This window comes from Ctenopharyngodon idella, chromosome 24 (genome assembly GCF_019924925.1).
Source record: "Ctenopharyngodon idella isolate HZGC_01 chromosome 24, HZGC01, whole genome shotgun sequence".
Taxonomy (NCBI): domain Eukaryota; kingdom Metazoa; phylum Chordata; class Actinopteri; order Cypriniformes; family Xenocyprididae; genus Ctenopharyngodon; species Ctenopharyngodon idella.
The window spans coordinates 27,004,951-27,032,886 of NC_067243.1; the positions used below are offsets into that span (position 1 = coordinate 27,004,951).

The 27,936-nt window shown below is 38.3% G+C and overlaps 1 protein-coding gene and 1 long non-coding RNA gene across 5 annotated transcripts; one reads left to right on the plus strand and one right to left on the minus strand.

The window, feature by feature from the left end:
- Positions 1–14: 14 nt before the first annotated feature.
- LOC127506966 (uncharacterized) lies at positions 15–3,182 on the plus strand. The gene is made up of 2 exons (XR_007928201.1): positions 15–1,129; positions 1,288–3,182. It is a non-coding gene; the product is annotated as an uncharacterized LOC127506966 (long non-coding RNA).
- nfat5a (nuclear factor of activated T cells 5a) lies at positions 3,075–27,333 on the minus strand. Of its 4 annotated transcripts, none has more exons than XM_051883527.1 (13): positions 27,294–27,333; positions 19,863–19,988; positions 13,791–14,376; positions 13,482–13,665; positions 13,196–13,386; positions 12,926–13,098; positions 12,691–12,825; positions 12,383–12,435; positions 12,150–12,282; positions 11,049–11,123; positions 10,843–10,952; positions 8,427–10,698; positions 3,075–7,595 (listed from the first exon to the last, which is right to left on the minus strand). In XM_051883527.1, the coding sequence occupies exons 2-13, from the start codon at positions 19,918–19,920 to the stop codon at positions 7,375–7,377; spliced, it is 4,191 nt and encodes a 1,396-aa protein (XP_051739487.1). In that variant the 5' UTR covers positions 19,921–19,988; positions 27,294–27,333; the 3' UTR covers positions 3,075–7,374. The 4 variants fall into 4 exon arrangements, with proteins under 4 accessions (XP_051739487.1, XP_051739486.1, XP_051739488.1 ...); XM_051883526.1 differs by having other exon boundaries at positions 27,010–27,321; XM_051883528.1 differs by lacking the exon at positions 27,294–27,333 and adding an exon at positions 14,942–15,004.
- Between the last annotated feature and the right edge of the window lie 603 nt (positions 27,334–27,936).

Sequence of the window (27,936 nt, forward strand, 5' to 3'; positions counted from 1 at the left end):
AGTTCAAAACGTCCTACACCTTCCCTATCCAACTTACGGAAAAAGTTTAACTGACGCGACGCCAGTTTCGTTTTTTCCGTAAGTTGAATACGGAAGGCACACTGTAAAAAATGAATGTGATTTTAACAGTAAAATATTGTAAAAACGCTACGGAAAAAAAATTGTAAATAGGTTAACAGTAAGTTCCAGTACTATATACAGGGAAAAACTGTAAAAGCTCTTACCAGACATTTTATGTAATTTTCACAGTAAAATGCTGTAAATTTTACAATTTTTAGAAGTAAAAAAAGAACAAATCAATGTATAATTTACAGTCAAAAACTGTAAACTGATATTCGCACAATTCCCTGTGTGACACTCCACATTTGAAAGTATTTTGTTAACAAAACTATTAAGAAACATGATTTTTTAATCAGTTATGTACATTAGGGTTTTATGTTACATCTTCTGTTGTTTAATGAATGTTTATTGCATTATGAAAGTGTTGTGGGTTACCATGATGGTGTTTTGCGTTTGCGTGAATGACTCTTTGCACCCTCTTTACATTAGTATTTACTTCAGCTAGTGGAAAAGTTTTTTGTGCTGAACTCTGATTCTTCATGTGGCTTTCTCTTTTACCACCTGCATTATTATGGTGGTTGTCAGTATATGTTAAAGGTACAAAACAGATTTTAGTAGTAGTGTGCATTGTTGAATTTACTTGTTTACATTCACATTTTCTTGTTTGTAAATTACAGTTTTATACTGTAAAATTGACAGTTTGTTCTGTAAATGTGTTTACAGTTTTTCTGTATTTTTTACAATATTATTCTGGCAACCACAGCTGCCAAAATTATTTTGTAAAAACTACGGAATATACAGTGCAGTCTGGCGGAAGCTAGATATTTTACTTCATAACTTGTTAAATATGGATATTTTTCTTACACAAACACATCGTTTCACTTCAGAAGGCCTTTATTAACCCACTGGAGCCGTGTGGAGTACTTTTATGATGGATGGATGCACTTTCTTCAGCTTCATACTTGTTGATCCCACTTCCATTATAAAGCTCGGATGCGTCAGGATATTTATTAATATAACTCAGATTGTGTTCATCAGAAAGAAGAAAGTCACCTAGGATGGCTTGAGGGTGAGTAAAGCTTGGGATCATTTTCATTTGAAAGTGAACTAATCCTTTAAAAAGAGTCAGTGTTGTTCCACATGTTAATGGCTTCAACAGTTCATAATTGAAAAATGTCTCCCAGTTCACTGTGGTAGAGATGCATTAATTATTATATTTCTCAGCAGATTTTCGAAGACACCGCTCTGAAGCATCACCATGCAACTCTGTTTCTTTGTGATTCATCACTCCAACCTCCCAAAAACGTTCATGTTTTTTTGAGACCGCAATGGCTTTTTACTTAAATCTTGCTAATTTGAAGCCTGAACTCATTATTCCCAGCCTATAATTCAATAAATCACTATGTGGCAGGTATTAGCTATACTATTAGAAGATATTTTGTAGGTTTTAGTGAAAATGGCCAGATGGAATGAGCCGTCTTCTGCAATCAAACAGGATATTGTTGAAATGGCTAAATCTGGTCATTTGGTTTAGGATATTGCTCATGTGCTGGATGTGAATGGTCCCAATGTCCGCAGAATGACTTCAAAACACAGTGAGAGCACTGTCATGCAGAATGGAAAGTGTTGTGGCTGGTCAAGGAAGATTAGTGAGCAGTTTGACAGGAGGATGAAAATACCACCTCAAAACAGCTTCTAAAGACCTGGATGAGACCTCCAACTTTTGAATTGTAAGCCAACGACTATAAGAGTCTGGATTGAGAGGTTGTGTACCAGTAAAGAAACCATTTATCAGTTGTATCTACTGCAAAAAACACCTTGCATTTGCAAAGAACATAAGGATGATTGGAGCCACATTCTGCAGCCCAACAAGTCAAAATTTAACAATCAAGCAATTGATGGTATCAGGTATGTTCATAGGAGACAACTGGAGTGTTTTAATACCAAATGCATGTGTGGTGCCATTAAGTACTGCGAAGGAAGCAGTGGTATTGGGGACACATGTCTGCAGCAGGTGTTACAAAGTTGTTGGCACTGCGAAAATGGACCAATGCTTAGGAATCCTGCTGAATACAATGGGGCCAAGTTTGGAGGATCTGTTTGGAGATCAAATGTGTATTTTCCAACATGATAATGATCTCAAACACCACTCATGCAATGAAAGTGTTCATGCTCAGCATTTTGAAGGCTTCAAGCGGCCTCCTCAGTCCCCTGACCTTAAAGCCATTTAAAAACCTTTGGGAAATTATAAATCTGAATTGTGAGAAGTCATGCAGTTCTTCCAATGAAGCTCTAACATTGGGAAGAACTCGAGGAGGATTGGAAAGAAGTTAAGCATGACACATGCACAAAGTTTAGTGGGTCAATGCCCTGCTGTAATCAAAACCCAGCAAACAGTGGTCTGACGGCAACGTATTGTCCCTGGCCAAAAAATAGTCGCGGTAGGACGGCATAATTCGGTAAAAATGCGTCACAGAATAGTTCCTAAAAATGCATTCAGATACGTTTGTACATGTCTGCAGTTCTCTGGGGTTGCATGTATAACTGTTACTATGACTTTTATCTATGTGTAGTATATATTAATTAATTTAGTAAGATAACGTCAAAGATGTCCATTTAAATTTCATTTTGGAACTATTTTTTCAATCATGACAGGACGTGTCGGAGGGACATTAAACGTCCAAATGTTTGCTAGGGAGAACCAACAAATCATTAATAACTGTAGTCAAAGTGTGCTTTATTTCCAGTGAGCTTTTTGTTTTTCTATGCCTTTTTTGAATACTACAACAAAACTCATATTTAATTATATGCTGGAGTTTGCCTTTCTTGCCAAATAATTTTGTCATTTTAATACCTTAACCAAGTTTAGTGTATTTCTCTTCCCAATATAACATACTCCTCATATTTTAATTGTTTAATAGAACCTGAAGTGTCATTAAAAGCAAACAGTGTGCAAATATTCACTTTTGGCACACAAAATTATGTATAATTTACAACATACAAGACACAAGGGAAAGAACTTCATATTTATCTTTATTCATATAGCAGCACATCTTACAGAAATATAACTGCAGGAGTATACAAATGTACTGATTAAAGCAAAAAAAAAAAAAAAAAAAAAACGGCAAATGTCATTAGTTGACGTTTCTTCACGATACTGAACGCCATTCTTACACAGTCATGAGTGAGCTAGTGAATCTATATAACAGTGGTTCTGAACCAGGAGGCCAGTAGGGGGCATCAGCCAACTTACACAGAGGCAGAAAGATGGCTTATTTAAAATAAGTTATAATAAATGTCATTTCAATCTGAAAATAGGATGTGCAATGTGCTAATTGACAACCCTATTTGTCACTCTGGTGAAAGTGCACCATTTGAACACCAAACAACAATGTAGAAATTTGGTCCAAGCTTACCACTGTGCCGGTGACACTCTGGCAAACAGAACTCACCAATTGTTGTTAATATGTACAGTTCTTAAATTCTGAAATCACACAATTAAACAGAATTATTGATTTTAATCTACCAACACTCCTAGTGTAAGGGAGAGGGTTGAGAACCACTGTCCTATTACAACTTTAAAAGCAATGGACGTTAATCACATCAAAACAAAAGCAACCAAAGTTCAAAACTGTGTAAAAAGAGTGCATTTAAAATGCGCCCCTCTCTCACACACATACACACACACGCACAGCTGGTGATTGGGGTAAGCGCTCTTCAAACCTCTTTTAATTTAACATTTACTAACAGAAATTCTTCAAACACCTGCTGCCCAAGCAAACAGAACATCTGTAATCGTTGAGATCAATAACACTCTTTAACCTTGATCTTACAAATTTCAAGAGGCAATAACCACCAGTGGATGAGAATGTCAACATTTTAAATAAAATAAAAATAAAAGTGTGTTGAGGCTGCATAGCAGTTTCATGATATAAATGTTCAGATGTATTTGAGACTACACTTACAGACTGGTTAAAGACAATTTGACCAGACATAATTTAAAAACAAAACAAAAAAAACTGTAGTCTTTTACTTGTGGATTAAGAACTAGTAATCACTACATCTAAGTATTTAATTATATACAAAGGTCCTTTAGAAGTACGAGGAAAGGCTTGCAAAGGCACAAAGTACTTTCAATCAAAAAGCACAATATGATGGAAAATAAAGAAAAGAAATCAACCTCTTAAAATGTTAATGATGGATTTGTGCAGAAATATGATTTTGACATAAGCTGGAGCAGATGAATGGATTACTTTAATCAAAAGACGTTGATTTTGCTGCCTTGTTTTGAGAAAATATTCTTCTTAATTGGTCCTCAGGTTAGATGTAGAGTGAATCTATATGTCCTACACCATGAGGTAAAACACACACATTCTTCCAGTCCCAGTTTTCTTGTTTTATGGCTTTGCATGGAACCCAAGTTCCACAACATTAGCCTATATATCTAACAAAGAAATATCCACGTCATATTTCACCCCAAAATCAAAACTCTATTTTCATAACTAAATTTAAAAAATCCAATAACACTGTAACAGCCATGAAAATCAGCATAAATTTGATTCAGTACAACAAATAGTACCTATAATTGTCTATATATAATTGTACTTTACGATTAAAGATTTTTCAGATTCAGTATGCTAAAGAGAATTAAATGTGCTCAACTATCAACTGTCTTTCTAGGTGTTTTTTTTTATTTTCTTTTGATTTTGGGGTGGAATATGACAAAAGAATTACAGTCTGTGTGAGATTCACCCACAACCAAAACCAGTCTTTTTTAATTGTTTACAAATTGACAATATTTCAATTTCACTTACAAAACAAATAACAATCTCCATTTTGTAACACAGTGATGGGGACAAAAACCATCATTTCCACCGCTCTGAATATTGACATATGAAGTACAGTACTGCAGAAGGGACAATTCACTTTTAAATGTTTAAAATGTACATAGTACATTTGGAAATTGAATCTTACAAAAATACTGTATGTATGCCTCACCTGCAGGCGAGATATTATGTTTTACTACAAAGAGAGCACGCTTTTAACAAACTGCTACCTCACAAAGGAACAGCACACGTGAAACAGCCAAACTACTATTTACAATTCATTATGCAAGTCTTACATAAAGCATATTTAAAAAAAAAATAAAATAAAATAAAAAAAAAAAGAAAGAAAATTCAAGAATATAAAGACAAGGTATGATGTAAAAATCAAAATAAAAAGGTGTTTATGAAGATTTTAAATAGAACTGCCTCACATTATGTTTGCATGAGAATATTGTCAATGCAAAAGCTGCTTAGATAGAGTACATTGAAAATATGTAAGTCTTAAAAAGGCTTTTAAAAAGGCTGCATGTCTATGAACAAGTAAAATGTCAAATAAATGTGATTTCATAAAACATCTGAGCAATGTCCTACCACTAAAAGATCTCCTCAGTGAGAGTGTGACAAGGAAACTACAATGCTCCAAAATGTAATTAGAGCAACTCAAACCATTTAAAAGACTGATGTAAACAACCCATTAGTATTAGTCATGACAAAATGTAGCAGCATTCTGTCAATATTAAACCCTGTATGAGTTCATTAACTAGCGTACACTATGCCTTCCTCACTCTCATGACTGCATGTGTAGACAAATCTTCCAGTTAGCATGAAATAAATGATTTCAAAAGTTCATTTTTAAAACCTGTATGATGAGATTGTCGTGCAGTGATGGTATGAAGCAGTCTTCATCATAGCTTGTTTTAAAACTTGGGATTTTATCTGAGTTTCTCCTCTAAGATCTGGGCATCTATCTGATCATAGATGGGGTTTATTGTAACTTTGGGAGGTTGAATACAATCCAATCCCTTCTGAAACCCTCAAGGAAATATGGACCTAACTGCCATTTTAAGCTGCCCGAAAACTCTCATAGCTGTGATAATTCACATCAACAATAAATATCCCGTCATTATTTTCTCACACTCATGTCTTTCAAAATCGGTATGATCTTTCTTCTGTGGAACACAAAAGGAGGAGTTCTGAAAAAAATGCTCTTTCAGAACCGTCAAACTCAAAAGAGCATGAGCGAAAAAAACATCCAAGTCTTCAGAGACTGTGAGAAACAGACCAAAATTTCCATGGTAACTCTCAAATCTCATTCACGCATTCCTCATAAAGCAAAATACCTTCAATTTATGTTTTTTTTTTGTTGTTGCTGTTGTTTGTTTTTTTGAGTACCACAGATGAAAGAAGGTCATACGAGTTCGGAACGACATTATGCACCACCACAACAAATCCTCTTCCAAGCTTGTGCTTATTTGAATAATCTCCATGAACCACATATAATTCAAAATCAAGAACGTAGCTGCATCTTATAGAGTACAAACAGCAATGTGCTCCATGTCTTTCTGCTGAGCACACAAACAAACACACATTGTAGACCCTCTGCTGGATGATAATACAATCAGTTCACATATCTCAATGGCAATGTTGCACATTTTCACATCCCTGATAGGAATTCATGTCTACAAGTTGGACCTTTTGTTCATTTAAATAAAATAAAATTAAATAAAACTAAAACAGAGGAGAAGAGTAGGAGTGATTTACATAGAGCATCTTGACTTTAAATGTCATGTGAAAACGGAGAGATTAGATGGACATGTCAAACATTCAAACACAAAAAAAAAAACATTGGCTCATAAAATAGGCTATATTCAGAAAAGAGACACTGAAGAGTAATGAAACAAACACATTTTTTTTAGAAAAGCATTATGACTATCAAAACATGAAAAGCTTTGACAGCCAAGTAGACACGTATGGGTTACAAAGCTAAAAGGGAGAATCTCCAATAGAAACTCCCTAAAGTGCTAAATATATTTCAAATTCATTCACAATGTATTAGTATCTCAACGGCAACAGAGTTTTTGATTTTATATTGTACTAGGTTGATTTCTACTGGAAAACAGATTAATGATGGCAATTAATGGAGAAGATTCAACTGGAAGTCAAGAACACAATACAAAGTGGCAAAGTGCCAATATACTTAATGGCTTAATGGGTCACATGATATGTTGACATGCCAAACAGTGGCTTCAATAAAGTGGACCCTTATATGTCCATCAAGAAAAGGAGCTGTGACAAGATCCATAGCTAACATGTCCCGCCAAAACAACACATTACAAGCTTTCAGAAACATAGATATAAGTGAAGACCCCCAACTGAGACAACCCTTAGATAAGTTTAGATAACACTGACATAAAACACAAGATGTAAAGGAACACGACAAGCTGTGTGGACGGTGGTCTACTGAAGTGAGGCTTCAAACTACTTATCTTTAATGGTCCAAGAAATCCCTAGGAAGCGTCTTTCCCTGCTCCTGAAAACTTTCCAGAAGTTCGTCTATCTTGTCGTCAAGGTTGTTGGACTGGTCCAGTAAGGTCTGAATCTGCGCATTAGTCTGAAGCTGGGTCTGATTCTGATCCGAACCAGGATGACCCATGGTGACAAGCTGATCTGACAACGCCGGACCAGGAGAATTTATTAGCTGTCCACATTCTAATAAAAGAGAGAAAGATTAAGCTTTTTAAGGCCCTGAAAGGCACATTCTGCAATAAAGCCAATTTAGAAAGTTAATGCAAAATCTGAAGGCCTGCACATTGATTCATGAGAAATAAACGTAGGACAGATTCAGATCAGGAATTTACTGGATCATTATATGTGGGCATTTCACAGTGGAGGACTACTCCAATGCCAGAACCACCTTTTTGGTAGGGAATAGGTCAGGGGTGTCCACTTTTGCTCCTGGAGGGCCACTGTCCTGCAGAGTTTAGCTCCAACCCCAATTAAACACACCCAAACCAGCTAATCAAGGTCATACTTGAAACTACCAGGCAGGTATGTTGAGGCAAGTTGAGCTAAACTCCTATGGACAGTGGCCCAACAGGAGCAGATCTGGACTCCGCTGGACTGGGTCAAGGACAGAATCACCTTCCAGAACATCTCAACATGACCCAATGGCATTTTTATTCTGCAGTCATTTGCTAAGATTTCAACTCTGATTTAATGTTTACTTAATAGCATTGGCCATTGTGAATCTCAAAAAAAGAAAAACTTCTGAAGAGGGTTTTTGACCGCCAGAGTTGTGATCCCTCACAACTGCATATTTTGGATGTCTCCCTCATCTAACACACCTAATTCAACTCACTTAATAGAGACCGCAAGACTTAAATTAGGTGTGTCCGATGAGGGAGACATACAAAATGTGCAGTGGTGGGGGGTCCCCCAGGACAAGACAGGGAAGAACTGATCAAGAGCATGTCCCAATGGTATCCACTTTTTTCCCCATCAAATCTATTGTTATTTGCTATGACTGCAACTCCCACTTACCACTGGGAATCTCAAAGAGAAAAAGGCCTGCTTGCCCTGGCTGTCCGGGCTGGCTGAGAGTTCCCCCAATAGCTGTCTGAAAGAGTTGGCTGGGAGGTTGCTGAGGGGTGGTAGGTGTGGAGTTCTGTAGACCGCTCACTGTCACACCACTCTGTCCACTAAATATGGTGGCCGCTGTGGCAGTTGGAGGCAAGTCTTGAGTACTTACACCACCTTGCAGGGCTAAAATTGCTGACTGAGGCAAAAAATTGTTGACAGAAGGTTGGTCCGTAGGAGAGACAGGGGTTACGCTGGTGGCGCTGGGGACAACCTGCATAGGTTGCTGGTCCTGAAAAAGTTCTGTCCGTGTTGAAGGCATACTGGCAGACGAGTCACTCACAACGGTGCTCTGGTCTTGAAAAGACATGGGCTCTGCCGAGTCTTGTTGAGCAACACTCACGACAGTGGCTTGTGGAAAAATAATCGATGGATTTTGAGTTGGCTGGGCTGCTGGGACTGTGGGTTGGTTTGAAGGGTTGTTCACAGTAACATTTTCAGAGCTGGGAACAACTTGCATGGGTTGCTGCTCCTGAAAGATATTTTCTGGGAGGCGGTCACTTCCTAGTGAAGCTTGGTTCTGGCCACTGAATAACAGAGCCTGGGGCAGATCATGGGGATTAATGGTTGTGGTACAGAACAATATGCCGGTCTGTGTTTGCTGCTGATTTGGGGATATTGTGGCAATATTTGGGAAAAGAGGGGCTTGTTGGGGTGTTGCCATCTGTTGTTGTTGGGGAGACTGTTGTTCCATTGGGGTGGACAACTGTGTTTGTCCCTGAAAAAGTGAGACAGTCTGGGCATCTGTTCCAGAGGTCTGCATGGGTGTGAGAAAAGTTATCTGTTGCTGCTGCTGGTTCTGGTTATTATCTGATGGCAGTTGGCTAGGCAACACACTTTGAGTAATAAACAGACTAGCTGAAGGAGCCTGCTGTTCTGTGGGTAGATTGGTGCTTGTTAGCATTGTCATGGTACTAGGAAATAAGGCTGCTTGAACCTGTGGTGACTTTGTGGATCCAAAGAGTACTGCCTGCGAGTCTTGGGTTTCAGTCAAGGGGTTATGACTCTGAAAAAGCGGCTGAGGTGGTGAGGGTTGAGAGGATGGCTGCTGCAGGAAGCTAGATGTCTGAATGGTCATAAGACCTCCAGTCTGTTGGAAAAGTGCAGTCTGCTGCTGTAACTGCTGCTGGGGTGAGTTCTGGAGGAAGCCTTCAGAGGGCTGCGATAGATTATTAGTCTGTGTGGAGCTTTGCTGTTCGCTAGTGAAGCTAGGTGTGCACTGCATTGGAATCTGGGTCTGCAAGAGCTCTGACTGCAATTGTTGCTTTAGGCTCTCTAATACTTCCTGATGCTGAAGAGTTTCTAAATTTATCTGATGCTGTTGCTGCTGTTGAAGATTATCAATGACTTTTTGATGCTGCAGAGTCACTATAGAACTTTGTTGCTGAATGTTCTCAAGAACTTTCTGGTGCTGTTGTTGATGCTGGAGATTCTCCAAAACTTTGTGTGTTTGCTGCTGCTGCTGAATGTTGCCAAGAGCCTGTTGCTGGAGGTTTTCCAAGACCTTCTGATGTTGCTGTAAATTTTCAAGGACTGTTTGTTGATGTTGTAGATCCACAAGTGCCTTCTGTTGCTGTTGATGCAGATTCTCTAATATATTCTGCTCTTGCTGCTGCTGTTGCTGGTTGGTTAGAGTTGTCTCATTTCCACCCAACCTTAAACTGTTCATGTTTTCCTGGACGTGTTGCTGAAGGCTCTCTGCAGACGGAGCTGGGCTATAAAGTACAGAATTTAGCTGTTGTTGTGCTTGCAGCTCTCTTACTGCTCTCTCTAGCTGTGCAACCCCATCCTGGGGCAAAAGCGCCTGAACCTGTGGCTGCTGGGATGGAGGATTCCGAGAGTCTATGCCCACCAATACCATTCCACTTCCATCTGCACTGTTATCTTCTGGAGACAAAGTTTCTGGGGTTTCCCGCAAGAACTGCTGAGGGACCTGAGGGGGAACAGGCTGGAGAACTGTTGTGTCTTCTGACAAGGACACTTGGAACGATGCAGGTGAAGGAATGTCCTGCTTCTGAATCGTGGACAAGGTTTCTTGAGTCGTAAATATTTGCGCCGATGACTGTTGTGAGTCAACGGGTTGGAGAGCCACAGGGCTTGGAAAAGACTTGGTGGCAGAGGGAAGGACAGTACTTATCTCCAAGATTTGTTGGGTTGAACTAAGGGCCTCTACAGGCTGCATTGTGAAAATAAGAAAAAAAAGTGTGTTAATTTTCATGCCCCACTCATAAAAACAATACTTTGATTCTTAATCTAAAGGATTCCATGGTTAAAACTGGAACATTAACTCAAAATGGATGGGCTTTAAAAATTATAGTACCTTGAAAATGTCTGAAGGTGTTGCATTGCAGGAGACTTCCATAGGTTCTTCTCGTTTGACCATAGGTAACATTAAGACATTGTTTAGACAACTGGTCTCAGTTTGCATTGCTGTAAACAAAGTCATGAAACATTTGAGCTTAAAATTTAAAGCTGTTTGGCAGCAAAACATGATTTTTTTTTTTTTTTTTTTTGATAATGCCACACCTTTTATCTGCTCTTCAAAGGTACAAGTCTTGACTGTGGCTGGCAGTTCTGACTTCACTGGTATTTCAACTTTCTCTGTATGAAAAGGGTTAAAATAATTTATGATAACATCATTTACTAGTGCAGAAGTGCAATCTTATACTTAAAATTTTTTTGAAAATTGACAGTACTTTATAGCAATATTGACAAAAATAATAGCCTGTAATCTTTATCCAAATATACTTAGACATTCTTGATGTTTTTCTTTTCAACTAGCAGCTGCAGCACTATCCTACATTCCTGTTGCCTGCTCCGTCAGATAGCATTTAGATGCAAATGTACCAATACTATGCAACTGGACACTCCGGGAGAGTTACAAAGCACCATCAGCATGACCAAATTAATATTTGTGAGCTAAGTCTCAACTATACAAAGATTCACAATTCCATAAATGTTTTACCAAAGTAACTTGATTTACCCAAGTATACTTTACCCAATTTACCCAAGTAGGATATGCATGGCTCATGATCCTTTGTTGGTCCTGCAAAACATTCCTTTCAAAGACCAAACAGTATCCCTACCACCAAAACTGTAACTCCACCCACAAAATTACCTGTAGACACAAATGATTGGTTGTTTAAGTGCCTAATATTTGATATTCAACAATTCTATGCGAATTGAACTGAGCTTGACGATGACATGACTGTTTTCTCCAGAGCTGCTGTATAGATAAATTAGCTAAATTAATAACTAATGATTTTTACAATTGAATGAATCAATACTGAACTTACTTAAGCTCAACAATGACAATTTTCTTCTAGAGATGCTGTGCAGCCAAAATTATTTTCCTGTTATCACTGTAAAGCTGCTTTGACACAATCTGCATTGTAAAAAGCACTATATAAATAAAGGTGACTTGACTTGACCTAACTTCAGCCATTTTATCTAAAATATGACCGGTTCCAAATCTAAAATATAACAGGTTCCAACTGTATGTCTGGGACTTTCCAAAGAAGAAGATGACACCCCTTGCTTACAGTCAACACATCTTTACCATTTTTCCTCATGAACTTCTGAGCTGGATACCTGTTGTTATTATAAATGCATCCTCTCTTCACCAACCTGTTAGAGGAGTGTAGGTAAAAGGCTGTAGATCATGTGTTCTCCCTGCGTTTGTCACTACGGCAATCCCAACAGACACTGGGGAGGCCACTGTCTGGTCATGATATGGGGGAACCTTCACCACTAGATGATTCTGGATCGAATTATGTTGAGAAGATGCTTCAGACAAGATATTTTTGAATGATAAGCATTATCACTTGAAATTAAAACTGTAATGTATGTCTTGCACTTGCCTGATGAAAAAGTTCCATGTCAATTTCTGCTTCAGCTTGCCAGCCACTCTCATCTGAAAAGAAAAATAAAAACATGAAGGAATAAGATGTTTATTAAGTGCAAAACATTTCGACACACATTAGACAGAGTATGTTCATCATACTAGCTATGCAAGTTTTCATGTGTCATTGCATTCTGAAAGGTGACAGTGCAAGTATGCAATGCTATGCCATCATGGCCATGTGAGGCATCATGCTGATACCCAGTATAAAGTTATTGTTTTTTTTTGTTTTTGTTTTGTTTTGTTTTTTTATGGTATAAGATGTACCTGTAGAATTTTCCTGAAAAAGAACTTTAGTTCCTTTGAGAAAGTTCTTGCCAATGATAAAGACCTCCTCTCCTCCTGCGACTGTACAACTGTGAAGACTCTTCTTAAGGATTTCTGGCACTCCAGCAGGTTGAGCTGAAAATGTGACACAAAGAGTACAGTTAAAAACACTGACAGATGTGGAAAATAAAATCCTTTTATATCAAATCTATACCCTGCTACCCTTTACACTTACTACATAAGATAGGAGAGGAGAGAGCCTGGAGGGTAAGAACAGATCCATCAGGTCTTGGGATGTTGACTCTGAAGGCCAAACGAGCTCGAGTGCTCTTCTTTTTGGAGCCAGCAACCCCTATACGAGCTTCAACATCGGCATTCCTCAGCTTCAAGATTCCCACACAGTCCACGCTGTCAAGACACATCGCATTACACATTAACAATACATAGCACAGTAACTAAAGGAGATGTAATTTCCATCAGAAACAACAGATGGAATGATCCTTACGCTAGGGTCATAGAGTTGTTTGGCTCAAGGTTCACTTCAATAACCGTGGTCCCCTCGATATCCACTTCCTTACATGCCGTTGTGTTGCGCCCCGTCACTCTGCAGGCTTGATAAAACCCATGAGGCTTCACACGTCCAGCGTCATTAGCCACAAATACTTGGAGCACCACTGGTTCACTGACTCCCTCTAACTGATGTACCATATTTAGAAACATTACCATATAAACTGTATTACTTCCATAAATGCACATTTGTCCCGATAATATAATGTTTATTAAATTCTTACTTTGATTGTAGGGAATCCTTGCTGGGTACGGTCTTTGACGGATCCTCTACTTCCCTCTGTGAGGTATCGTGCTCTATGCTGTGTCTCTGGCTGAATCAAAATCTTCAGCTCCTTCCCTTCGCTCTTCTGCGGGTACTGAATGGAAAGAATCCCCCCTTTCTGATTGTTTGAAACTTCCAGGGAGCTAAAGGTAAAATAAAAGAAAGCAATTTAAAAAAAAAAATCCTTGATACATCTCTTCTATAAAGTTTTTAAAATTTATATTGAATTATTTTAAAGTGCAAAATGAGAAAACATAAGGACACCAACCTCACTTTGGGTGTGACTTTGGTGTCTGAACCCAGTTGTGAAAGAACAAAGTGCGGCGCTTTAGCGCTGTCCGCATCAAACACATCCATGCCGGCTTCCTCCCGGGCCGCAGGTTTCGGCCCCGGCCGCTGGCGAGGAGTTCTCTTTCGAGATTTTCTGGGCACTTCAGTATTGTCGTTGTACGAACTGCTGCTGCCCATGCTAAAGTTGGACACAGAGTCGTCCATCCACATGCTGCTGCTCTGCTCCGAGTCCGGGTTGGGAAGCAGATCATCTTGGCAGGACATACGGCTGTCATCCAGCAAATCCTCTGGAGGCGGAGAGATGCTCAGGACGGTCCGTCGCTTCGAGGGGGTCGCCTGGCTCTGTGTGGCTCCGACGGCATCGCCCACAGCTGCCGCACTGATAGCCACCACTGAACCAGGCTCCACGCCCATTCTCTCTGGTATCCCCTCTGTGGTGGGACCGCTGTGGAGCCTGGAAGCCTGCTCTTGGGCTGAGGTAGCAGAGAGCATGCTGGGACAGGAAGGAAGCGTACTGCTGAGTCCTCCAGGGGAGGAGGCAGCGGCGCAAGTGGCAGCAGCATCTGTAGTGTGCACAATGCAGAATGTTTAAAAAACTGGTCCCTTTAAATCTGGCTAGCAGTCCCGATCAAGCAGTGAAACTCGACATGGTATCTGGTCAATGCCCTTCATCTGTTTTGAATGTCTTGTTGATAATAAATTGCTAATTAAAGTAGGCCTAATTAAGCTGATACATTGTCCAATGCCTTTCTTTCATATTATTTTGTATAATCTCAATAATGGCCCAATAACTATCATAAAAAAGCAAAAAATAAACATGCATAAGGGGTATACAGAGCATTTGTTGACACTTCTGCATAACCCAGTGCTGATCTATTCAATCTATCTATTCAAGACTTTCACAGACAAATTGTATTGGCTAATGATAACTCTGAGACTAATGCATGCCAATTGGGCGAACTGGTTTGGTACTGGTTGATAACTCAGAGCTTATCTATTCAAAACAGCCTCTCATAGACACATAATATTGGACAATGAAAATTCTGAGGTGTTGACTAATGCATGCCAATTGGACAATTTGGTTGGGACTGAACGTAGCCATGGAGACAGAATAAACAAGCTTCTGACCTACGAAGCAGAGAACTGCAGACCATTTTATATGCAGACTCTCCCTGATTCAGAGGGAACTCCCTGGAATAAAAACGACAAATGACAGCGAATAAACAATAAGTGCTGGTCATCCAATGTAGATATCTGCAAATTTTGGTCAGAATCATTTGAGCAAAAATCATCATTTTCATAAAAACATGTTTTTGTTTTAAGTTACAAATTTATTGGGCCAGTTTTTGAACAAAATAAAAAATTGGTTTTCTCACTGTCCTAGTTTGGTGCTAGATTTGGTTTTGGTTGATTGTTTTACCTCAAATTTATTGCTGCAAAAACACTGATATTTGTCTGGGCTGCTTCACTTCAGCTTCCTGTCAAAACAGGAGGTAGTGTAACATTAACCTGGCTACTTGCAAACATATTTGCAGTCAGAGTATTGCCTTTTAATTAGGACTGGGCGATATATTTGGTATTATATTGATATTGATGAAGCCAAAGTTGTGAATATCAAAATGATTTTAAACATCTATCAATTAAAAAAAAAAGATGAGTACCAGACATTTGATTAATTTCTGCAAATGTATTAAATTAACCAAAAGTATTTGTTTACATCATCAGTCTAGAACAGGGGTGTCCAACCCTGGCCCTAGAGGGCTACCGCCCTGCAGATTTTAGCTCCAACCCGAATCAAACACACACTCAAAAAAATGATACATTAGATTTACTTAATTTTTTTATGTCAACAGGTTCCACGTAATTTGGTTATGTTGCATTTAATTAACATTATTTATTTCAGTTAACTTTATTACATTTATTACATAAGGTTAACTCAATGCCATTTAGTTGAATCAGGTTAACATTCTTAATTTTGTAAAAAACCATTAAGTTTAATTATCCTAAAATTAAAACAAGTAATCCAGTTTAATTGAATAGTTTATTTAGTGGATGCGTTCAAGAACAATTTTCACAATTTTTACAAAATCTTTACTCTGTAAAGACTCTTGTTAGGTGTTAGCCAGAAGATGGTTTTATTCCATCTATGGCATGCCCAAAATAGTTGTTTTTATTATTAAAACAATTTTAATTGTTGTTAGCAGGTCCTCAACCCAAGCACATGTTCTACACTTCACCACAATGGTAACCCCAAAACTATTAACATAACAGAAACTTTTAAATACCAACATAATAGAACAGTAAACATTAAAAAGTCCCTCCATTTTCTCATGTTGCTAAAAACTGCTTAAAATAACACTATTTCAACATTTACTCTCCCAGATCAGCCCCTTTGCAAAGCATGATGGGAAGTGAAAGTCCTGTTTGACAGAGTCCTGGTTGAGTTTACTTGATTGAAACATGTTATTTTAATATGAAAACATTAAGTCAAAAAGTAATCGTTTCAAGTCAATTTAACATGAAGCAATTAAATTTGAACCAGAAACCTAATACAATGGTGTCGAATCAAAATAAGTTGTTTAAATAAAGTGAACAGCATCAAAAAATCATTTTTTTGAGTGCACCTGAACCAGCTAATCATGGTGTTCAGGGCAAAGAATATGCACTAACAAGAAGCGACACTCAATAGAATGTTTCATTGAAACACCGGCGCCCAGCAGCGACCCTGCGTTTCCGCCATTTTGGGGTTTAAGCGACTTGGCAGTCCACTAGTTTCTATGGCAATATCAGCTGCTTTGTTTAAAAACTATCATAAAAATACTATCACTAGTGATCATCAAATCCTTTTTACAGTTTATTTTACACACTTTGTGTTTAAGTCTTCCACTTTTTTCACAAAACCTTTTTGCTCTCTAGAAACCCAGTCAGTCTGGGTTAAAATTCTTTAAAAGATCTAGTATTAGCATTATAAACACTGAATTAATACCAACATATGAACGTACAATATATATTTCAATTCAGACCTAGATACTATTACTATTACTCCACTAAATATATTGTTTACTGCAAACATGATGATCTTAAATGTATTAATTATTAATTTACTATTAATAAATGTGTAAATTTGCATAAAATGTAAATACTCAATAAAGTAGGCTAACTACGTTACCTCAGACAGTTGGATTCCACAACTAGTAAAATAAAACATATATAAGACAATACAACATTTACTGTAGGTGCCATAAAATTTACTGATAATTTCATTTGAAAAATGTTCTTTTGCGCTTCTGATTTGGCAGTGAAATTCGCCGATTTTGGGTGCGTAAGATGTGAAGGATTCTACGGTGCAGTTAGTATTTTCACCCCATAATGGCGACCACGCTACCGGAGTGCCATCTAGTGGCTGTTGCCCAAAAAGTATCAGAGTGTCGCCTCTTGGGTTCTATACTCTTTGTTCAGGGCTGCTTGATAATTACAGACAGGTGTGTTGGAGCAGGGTTGGAACAGGGTTGGAACAGAAATCTGCAGGACAGTAGCCCTACAGGAGCAGGGTTGGACACCCCTGGTCTAGAAGGTTCACAGACATCCTTGTGTGGCATTGGATTTTTCATGTGCCAAATTATTTAAAGGGGACCTTTAATGCCCCTTTTACAAGATGTAATATAAGTCTCTGGTGTCCCCAGAATGTGAAGTTTCAGCTCAAAATACCCCACAGATCTACTGCGTCAGCATCATACACGTGTCGTGCTGCTCACATAAACAGCGTCAGATAATACTGAGCCGACGTTCTGACGTAGAACCAGGAAGCTCTGCACTGTGTTTACAACGTGAACAGCGTAGGAGAATTACAGAGAAGAAATTGTTGAATAAAGTCATTATTTTTGTTTCGTTTTTACGCACAAAATGTATTCTCATCGCTTCATAAAATTAAGGTTGAACCACTGTAGTCACATGGACTATTTTAACGATGTCTTTAGTACCTTTCTGGACCTTGAAAGTGGTAATTAAATTGTTGTCTATGGAGGAGACAGAGAGCTCTCAGATTTCATCAAAAATATCTTAATTTGTGTTCTGAAGATGAACGAAGGTCTTACGAGTTTGGAGTGACATGAGGGTGAGTAATTAATGACAGAATTTTAATTTTTGGGTGAACTAACCCTTTAAATGCAAATGAGAAGGCGGAGCCTTTACAGCTCATGCCTAGGATACACAGGCAACAACAAAACAGAAGTAGTAGTATGAGCCAATCTCCACAGAACGTTTTTTGTATTCCACTGTACAGCTTTTCCATTATTTTTTTATGTAAACGCACTAGACAGACCTTGCGTTTTTATTCCCATTCGGGGCCATTCAGTGGAAAAGGCAGTGAAAAACGCAAGGTGCCGAAACGCATTTTTTTTTTTTACGTTCTTTTAACTTGAGCGCTGCGTTTTTAGAACACCATTTCCTGCATGCATTTACATTGAAAAGCAATGGAAAAGTAGCGCAGTGGAATGGAAAAACGTGCTCTGTGCTCATTGATACAGCCAACAACAGAATATTTAGATTGTCTCAGCTACGAGATAAACATTCTGGTGTTTCCACAAGCTGCTCTAGCAAGGAGATAAACATGGCAGACTCAGGGGAGGAGCTAAGCTAACAGGGCAGATTCCGTCACCAGTTGTGGGCGGGGCCTGTTACATTGTGACGTCATCACGTATAGAAAATGAACGACTCATTTTGAGACACTGTTAATGATTTACCATTATTTTTACCATTGTGTCCACACTACCGACACATTTATGTTCAAAAGTGAATTTTGAAAAATAGGTCCCCTTTAATACAAATGTGTATGTCCGAGTGAAATGGCTATTGAACAAGACAAAATATGTAGGACAAGACTTAATTTTATCCATTTGTATTTGACTGAAAAAAATCTGAATTTGACTGAATTTTAAAAAATAATTGGCTTAACTGCAGCACAGTATTCATTTGTCAGCAAAGAGAAGTGAGCATATCACAAGAAGAACAAGTGAGTGAATCAATAAGAAATAAAACAATCAATTTTGATTTCATCCAGGCTATTTAATATTGTATTAAACATTATGCTGTTAATAGGTATTGTTATATTGGTGCATTTTACTGTATTTTGTTTCTTGCATTAAAAAGATTTTAATTGACTTAAAAATGGCTTTTTCAGAGCAAATGCATGATTGTAAATATCAGAATATAGTCATCTTAAATATTGGGTTTCTTTTTTATGCTATATTGCCCAGCCATACTCTGATCACAATGCATTTTATCATTAGTTGAAAGAAGGCCTTTCAAAAAAGAAGTGAAAAGATAAGCCCCAAATTAGGCCTAATGCCAAAATATTTGTAGACAAAGATGAAAAATGACTTCTAATGAAGTATTTTAGGTGTCAGCTAATGCGCTAAGGACCACTGTCAGCCAGTAAGTGCTGTTTATATTCCATTGGCTGGCTTCAACCATAACATGCCCTCAACAGGCAGAGACTCCAGAACAGGGTCTAGGGAAAATAAAGAAATCACTCAACCTCACTGACAGCAATAACAGGAAGCTCTTTTTAACAGGTTTAATGGGACAGGTCAAGAAAAACACTCGAAATGAGTTGAAATGATCTAAACAGCCAAAAAGGAGAGAAAAAAAAAAAAAGTGAAATGAAAAGAAAAAAAAAAAAAAAAAAAGGTCAGGATGTGCAGATGGGTTGTAAAAAAGTGAAACAAGTGTGACATCGAGTGAACCAGGAAGCACAGGTCAGAAGCACTAGAAAGTAATGTGCACAAACCCATATGCTGAGACAAAAAATAAACAAATAAAAATAATAAAAAAAAGATAACATCACAACACCAAAGAGAAAAATATAGTAAAGATCCAAAGACACCAAAGAATCAGAGGATGTTTAGCTTCACAGGAAGTCACTTCAACATCACGCACACAGGCCGAGCAGAAGTGAGCCAAACCGATTAGGAGAGTCTTTCAGCTTGAACAAAAAGATGGCTAAAACACAACAGGGAGGGTAAAAGCAGCGATGTGAAAAGTGTGCTACCTGAGGCCAGGGCAGCAGCAGGAGGAGGTCCGGCCTCTCCACCGCTCTTCTGGCTCATGGTGGGGTTGTCCTGCTGTACGGCCGAGGGCAACTGCAGCTCTTTAGGGAGCAGGTCATACACTGACTCTGAAACAGAGAGAAAGTCAAGTACTGTGTGAGAGAGAGAGAGAGAGAGAGACAAAGAGTCAGAGTGAGGAGTAGATGTTACAACTAGCTGTCAAAGGAAAAGAACAATCAAATGTTGAGCAATAATGAATAATCTTGCATCATGCAGTGCTACACATTTTAAGCAGCACTGAAAATTTTATTTTTTATTAATTGGTCCCAATCTGTTTCACTAAGGGTGTGTCCACACCTGGGTTGGCAGGTTTGGTTCGATGTAAAACGAGCTGTGGTGTGATCGCTCTAGTAATGCGGTCCATTTGAATAAGTGTGTCATCCGTGTGTCATCCGCCTGGTTCTTCTCGTCATAACAGCTATGTTGGCCATTACAGTTCAGTACAGGCGTCAGAACAGCGTCTCCTCGCAGCAGATCTTCGTTTGTGTGTGATGGAGGAATTCCTGCCGCTGTCTTAACTCCTTTACACATTTTATGAGTCCTCAGCTGGTGAAAATACCATCATATGTACGCACATACAACGAGCTCATTTAGACACAGCAAATTTTTGGATGTTCGGTAAATTCTGTCGCAAAATATACGTCATTTTTTATCTTTAAGTTCAGTGTTAAAAATGACAGCGTAACCACTAAGTGAACCAGGACTACATGTATCATTTCCAGACCAAAAGTGAACCAAACTACAAGTGTGAACAGTGAGCACACCCTAAATTAAGGTATAATAAATATGCATGATAAGACAACTGCACCAAAAATATTGGTTTGTGTGCCTACTAAATTACAGCCTGTGAAACATGTAGGCGAGTTTATAAACCGTAAACAAGTTATGTTCCTTTACCACACGCATTGTTTATTAGCAGCCCGTAACGGACTTTGAACAACTACTGTCACAGACATTTACAAAGATCCCAAAAAGAGCAAATTATGGAAATATTTTACAATAAACAAAATGCAGAATATTATGTGCAATACATAACATGATCCAATAATGATACTGATGTACTGAATCATAACATATGCATGACGACATTTACTACAAGGCCATCTGTAACTGGTAAGCATTTGCTTTTGGTGACAACAGGTGTCAGTATAGAGTCCAAGAGCAATGCCATATTATCCAGCCAAATATTTTACATTTCACAAAAATTACAAAGAGAAATTTGCCTTATCTCATATGCTTCATAATAAGATAAATGGAACGCTCACTATACATAGTTGCATCATCACGTATTAATGCTGGGCACCGCTTCTTTGATGAGCAGCAGATATTTAATAAGCAGAGGAGGAGGTGTTTATGATTCCCAGAGCTCCATCTCAGGACACTATGTCCCATGGTGCCCTTGTGCTTCGTTCAGCATGTTGATGATTACAGCGCTGTTGATAGGGAAGCACTGAAGCAATATTACCATGAAAGCTTCTCTCACATTACCTGTAAACCCTTGCTAAACATAACAACAGAGTTACTTCCTATAACTAAACAATACTTGTTTTTTACTGCCAATGGCTTATTTCTGTTCGAGTACACTGTACTCTGACCATTTATGAATGTTTTTTTAAATAATAATTATCAAGCTTTGTTAAATTAAGAAGTTTTTCTTACACACTTCATAAAAGAAAATTAATGTGTATTTGCTTCATGGGGTACAAATTGGTGTCCCATTACATTACATCTCACTTTTTAAGTTAATGAATAATTATGAATCAAACTTTTGTCCCAAAGCAGATCCTAAAGTGTTAAAGGGGACCTATAATGCAAGGTCCCCCTTGATGTGATATAAGATGTGATATATGTCTCTGGTGTCCCCAGAATGTGTATGTGAAGTTTCAGCTCAAAATACTCCACAGATCATTTATTATAATTTGCTTGTTAAATCTGCTCCTATTTGGGTGTGAGCAAAAACACGCAGTTTTTGTGTGTGTCCCTTTAAATGCAAATGAGCTGCTGCTCCTGGCCCCCTTTCCAAAAGAGGGCGGAGCTTTAACAGCTCGCGCTTCGGTTGCTCAACAACAACAAAGCTGGAGAATCTCACGCAGCCAAAATGAGGATTGTTAGTAACGGTGTTCAGCCTTACATTGTTCAAACCGGAGTCGACACTGATGGAGAGACTCAGGAAGAAGTTACAACTTTTAGAATGAAACTGGACGTTTCTGAACGGTTAGTGGATAAATTTATGTAGTTGCTGTGGAGTTGATTCAACTCATCGACTAGCATGTGTCGTCATGTTAATCTTTTGTGCAAATCCAGTGTTGAATTGACCCTCGTTTGTGAAGCAGTCTGGCGTAAAATGACATCACATTAGTAGTATAAGCTGTTTTGTGGGCAAGTCATAAATAACACGATACATTTCTGTCAAACACAACCTCTGTTTGTGCTAGCATAAAGTAATAGAGCGTATGAAGGCTAAAAGAAAGCATGCGGAAAGTGGAGCTGCCTGAGCCGAAGAAACACATTGCATTACTTAAAATTCTTACATTTTCATCATCTGCAGCTTTGCCTCGCTTGCAAAAACAAAATGGCGGCGGCATGGGTGGAAATGTGCAGATTAAGGGGCGGTAATATTATAATAAGATCCCCTTCCTACATCACTAGAGGAGCGAAATCTGAGCGGCTCGTTTTTTCACATGCTTGCAGAGAAAGGCTTACCAAAACAAAGTTACTGGGTTGTCCTTTTTCAAGTTTTCTAGGTTTGTAGATGCACCAGGGACCCGATTATAGCACTTAAACATGGAAAGAGTCAGATTTTCAAGATATGTTCATGATTAAATCTGCAATCCTGTTACTTGTTCTGTCATTGTGATTTATTTAATGATTTATATGTTCCTATGTTTAGAAATGTTGCTAGAACACATCAACGTCAAGGTTTTAAAATGTGTTTACCGATTTTGTTGGGGTAAAAAAAAAAAAAAAAAAAAAACACTACCCGACAAATAAAACCAGCTCACATAAAGCCTAGGCTAGTTTATGGAAGCTATAACTGACCCGGCAGTGTCTGTTACAAAGCCTAAGTAAAAAAAAAAAAAGGAATTGTGAACTAAAGTTTTTAATAAAAATAGTCACATTGATAGATAAAGTGAAAAGTCAAACTGTGAGATATAAATTCACATTTGTGATGAAGCCAAAATCACATGTGCCTCGTTTTAGGTGGAAGAACAACATTTTTTGACTTTGTTGAAAATCGAAAGTTTGAACTTTTTAAGCGTTTCAAGCGCTATTTTGTAGCCTATTCATAAAAGGTGCCGTCGCACAATGGCAGCACAATTTGAGGATCAGCATAGCATTCTGGCACAGAGAAACAAAAAGGACAAGCACAGAGATGGAAATGGGACCCTGAATCAACACTCCCCTACAGAAATGCTTTGTAAATAAAAGCCCTGGTGCCTGTAGTGAAGCTGAAGCCACGGTCAGCAGGTCTGAATACCACATGTTCTGCATTCCTGCTATTTTAACACTATGCATCCCTGGACAACAAAGAGATAATGGGATCGTCCGATTCTCCTCGGCCAAGGCAACGTTTTATATTGTAGGGATTAAATCTGTTCAAAGGAATCCGAAAGGACAGAAAAACTGCTCTTGAAGCTAGAAAGGAGGCCAAAGTGTCACAATAATTACACAGTTCATCTTTGTGAACGCTGGCTTTGTAAAACCTCCACTGAACGCAGGTGGCACCCACATAATGAAAACAATCATCTGCAAAGCAATTCTTAGTAGGAACTGTTAAACATGTCTGTCACTACAAAGCTGGGTCAAGTGAATCGAACACAAAAAGCCAAGCATAACCCAGTGTGACCCAGATCAAACAGCTTGAGAGCCATAAATATACTAGATTTTGTCATTTTCTGAAGAAATGTGCGTGTGCTAAAGACGTTGTGGGTGGTTTCCAGGGTGCTGCTATGCAATTCGAGCGATAAATAATTTAACTGAAATTAACGGCTGTTAATAGGTCTGTTAAAACTCGACATGAACATTCATGTGCTGTCAATTTCATTTACGCAGAGGGGGTCTAAACTCTTTCCCATCAAACTGTGAAGAAATCTGACCGTGCAAAAAAAAAAAGATGAAGAAATGTGCGAGTTGAACTGAATGCTAGAATATAAAAGTGCACTAGGTAGTACGGTTGTCACAATACTATAAAAATGTATTATTCATAATTCAAATCTAGAAAATGAAACAAATATGTATGTTCTGAATAACTGGCAATAGTTACCCATCAAATTAAATCAGTGTAAACAAAATCCATCATAAAATCAATACTACGCATTCTACGGAGCCCCTAAAGGGACATGATGATGGGGAAAAAATATGAGATGGGAGGAATGCTTCCTCAGTGCTTTTAGTACAGTATAATTTTATTTAATACTATGTCAGCATCTGAGGCTATTTTCATGGCAAAAACTCAATTACAAAAATACAAATATCACATAAATACAATAAAAACCAAGCAAACAAACAAACACAGTAATATTAATAAGATTTTTTTCTAAATTAACATGATAAAAATTCTAAAACCTTTTTTCAATGATTTTATGTACTCTCACAATAATGTGCAGGCATCAGGGAGCCGCTATCAATATGCAGGGTATTGAAATCGCTTTTGAATGTGCGCTCGCATTTCACTTTTACTTCTGAATTCACGTTCACGTGTACTCTGTGTATAGGGAGCGGCGGTACTGATCAGATCCTCCGCCATCATCTTGTCAGTCATCTCTCCTTACTTCCTTCACGAGATAAGTGAAATCTGATGCACTGTAATGTAACCGACTGCTGCAGCAAGCCTAACCATGTCCCTTTAGGGGCTCCGTAGAATGTATTATTAATTTTACGTGCCTTTACGAATTCGGATTTAGGCTTCGAACACATCCCTACTCTGAATATATAAATATGAAATGTTGGAAAAAATAAATAGGCGTACTTTTAAATGGGAAACTAAATCCGCCAGTAGGTGGCAGCAAGTCTTAACGATTGAGTCTCTGAATCATTTATTCAATGATTCGTTCAAAACACCTGTTTTTATGAATAGCTCAGAGAATCAGTGATTTGAACATTTGAAATAACGTATCTGTCGCACGTACAACATTACTTACGGTACTACCATATTGACGATAGTACCGTTTAAAAAATACAGTGGCATTGCCAGTATTTTGAAGCTTTAGTATCACAATACTAAAGGTAGTACTGTTACACTGTGCAACTCTACTAGGTAGCGCACATGTGCCGAACGTATCCATCTGTATTTGTGGTCAATGGAGTATACTTGGAAAGGCTTGCACGTTTAACTGTGTGCGAGCCAGAACAGAAAGTGCAAAATGATGTATACTCATGCCTATTACTGCTTTAAACGCCACCTACTGTCAGACACTGAATTTGAATTTTCCTTTTCATTCAGCCCGTGTGGCTTCTGCCATTTTTTCCACATTAATCTGGACAGACAAATTGCATGGGTATGTCGAATTTTTGTGATGAACATTCGTCTTGGTGTGAACGGGCCTGTACCAAGAACGATAACGATAAAGTTTTAATAATCATTATAAGTCTATGAGAACAATAAAATCCACACCACAACTACAATGCTAAAGACACAGAGGAAAGATATTGGTCTTTTCCAGCTGATGAACGATAAAAATAAAAACATTGACAGCTAATCAGAATCCACAACTTTAAAGAGCTTAAGCATTTAATATGACAGACAGAATAAGCAGGACATTATCATCCGTTGGTGTGGATGCTAATATAGTTATTGTTAAAATTATCATTCTTGGTGTGAACAGGTCTTAAAGCTGTTTTAGCATGTTGCTTTGCCGCTGCAAAGGTGTTCTGCTAAGAGTCAATGCGACTTATTCATCTGCTTTGTCACCCACAGGCCAAAAATCCAGTCGCATGATTTAAAGTCGGCACGAAAGGGAAGTTGAGATAGTCTTTTCTGAAACGACTTCTGGAACAAGAACAAATGTAGGGCGGGGCTTGATTTTGCCCACGGGGAATTGATTGGATCGTTGTGGTTTGCTATTCATCGTTCTTAGTCATGTGACTGGTGCAGAGACTTGACGGGCAAAACATCCGTAGAACTGCAGCACAGACCTGTCAATTTTCCATCTCCAAAGAAAGACTAAAAAACAAATTCAAGTATTGGGCACTTGTGATACATATGAATTTCATTCATGTCGGTAGCACAAGCTGTGGTGGACGAGAAACAATAGTGATGCTTTACAAAGTCATTGTAATGTGCTGAGTTAATTGGTGAATCTATATAAAGAAAAACATTCAGTTTACATTTAAATCAGCATCATTACCGGCACATAAACCCTAAAAAGGGATGTTTTTCACTTCCCATTGGCTTACCACAGAATAAGTATGTATCGCTCTTCAACCACATTACAAATGACTGAAAGTTAGAGGCTCATGTACAATAAGCCAGTGTATTCTCATCATATGAACATCATATGTTTAAGTCAGGTATGTTATGTGCTTACATTCTAACATGACAAACACTGCCAGCTATATTCAGCAACATGTTAGCTGTCAAGCTGAATGTGTTGCTATTGGCAGATGAAATATTAATTATGATGAGAGAGGATCATCTACCATGCTGGCACTAGTCCAACTTTTATAGTACTTCAAAGTCAATGTACATAAAACACCACAACAACAGTGTGTGTCTAAAAATTCTTGGTTGTTTCGACAACAAACCATGGTTGTCTCGGAGCCACGAGTCATTTAAAATGTGTGTAAAGGTAAACAAACACACACCCACTCTATCTCACACTCACACACACACACACACACACACACACACACATACATACGCACACGCATTTATATATAGACTCTCACACACACGAATACATATAGACTCACATTCACTCATACATATACACACATTTATAAATACACACAGCTAGCGCGTGCTCTCCTCTCGTGCTAAGTAACGTTAGCGATTCTTCATATTTATGCACAGCTAAACGTCTCCGTTAAGACGAATGCAAAACTAAATGAATGAAGAAAGGACCTAGTATCATAAAAACGCGTTCTTACCTTTGGAATAGAGTGATTTAGGAGAACTGGGGTCGATATCGGCGCTCAGGAGAGATATAAAATCAGAGGGCATGCTAGCATGCTAAAGCCTCATGAGATCAGAGGAAACGACTCTATCACTCTCGGCTTAAAGAGCAATGTGTACAGAAAGAGAGATGCTTTCAATCATAAAATCCTTATAAAGGGTTTACAGCACATGTACAGTAGTGAAATTCACACTCAGGAACATTTTAATGTGCTTTTTTCTCCATCTGATTAGCTAGCCAGCCATAAGAGCCATTCACCTTTTTTTCAGCGACTCCTCCCCCCTTTCTGCGCATGCGCACGGTTTCCGACTATAACTGACAGATTATTATTGTTCGACTGTAACTATGTGATAAGCATTAGACTGGGTCTATCATATCACTGAGTGTATCTGCCTTACTATTTGGTGGTTAGTTACAGTGATTACTTCTTCTATAACATCTGTATTTACTTTTTTACCAATTCACTACAGTTTAATACAATACACTTTAATTAATGCAAAGAAATGTTCAAGTGTGTATCTCATAAAATGTATAAAACATTTCCTTTGAGAAATTAAGTGAAGTGACTAATGTCAGTTTTATGAATCCTGTTTTGGGCTCTTTATTGCTGATGATGTCACGCGGTCAGTAATGAGGTCAGCTGTCGTCCGTCATTCCTGCCTGCAGCTGTAATCGAGCGAAATACCAAACAGATGAAACACAAATATTCTCTTGAATGTCTCAGAAAAAGCTCACACAAGGAGACACAGTTAGAGAAAGTCGTGGGAGGTCTTTCAGAAAACTTTAAAGCAGTGGCTGCGACAGCTGAATAACGAGCTGCTCTGGGAATAGTCATTTCAACGGTGAAGACAAGAAAGTAGGAGTATGAAAGTGTCTACAGGAAATGTAGGGTTTAGGTCAA

What these genes read in the sequence shown, in the direction of transcription:
- nfat5a (XM_051883526.1), bottom strand. Translation starts at nt 27,082, where the DNA reads ATGCCCTCTGATTTTATATCTCTCCTGAGCGCCGATATCGACCCCAGT. An exon ending in AAAGTCACACCCAAAGTGAG is followed by an intron (nt 13,666 to 13,790) that starts GTTGGTGTCCTT and finishes TTTTACCTTTAG; the next exon opens with CTCCCTGGAAGTTTCAAACA. An exon ending in CTCCTCTCCTATCTTATGTA is followed by an intron (nt 12,826 to 12,925) that starts GTAAGTGTAAAG and finishes TCACATTTTCAG; the next exon opens with CTCAACCTGCTGGAGTGCCA.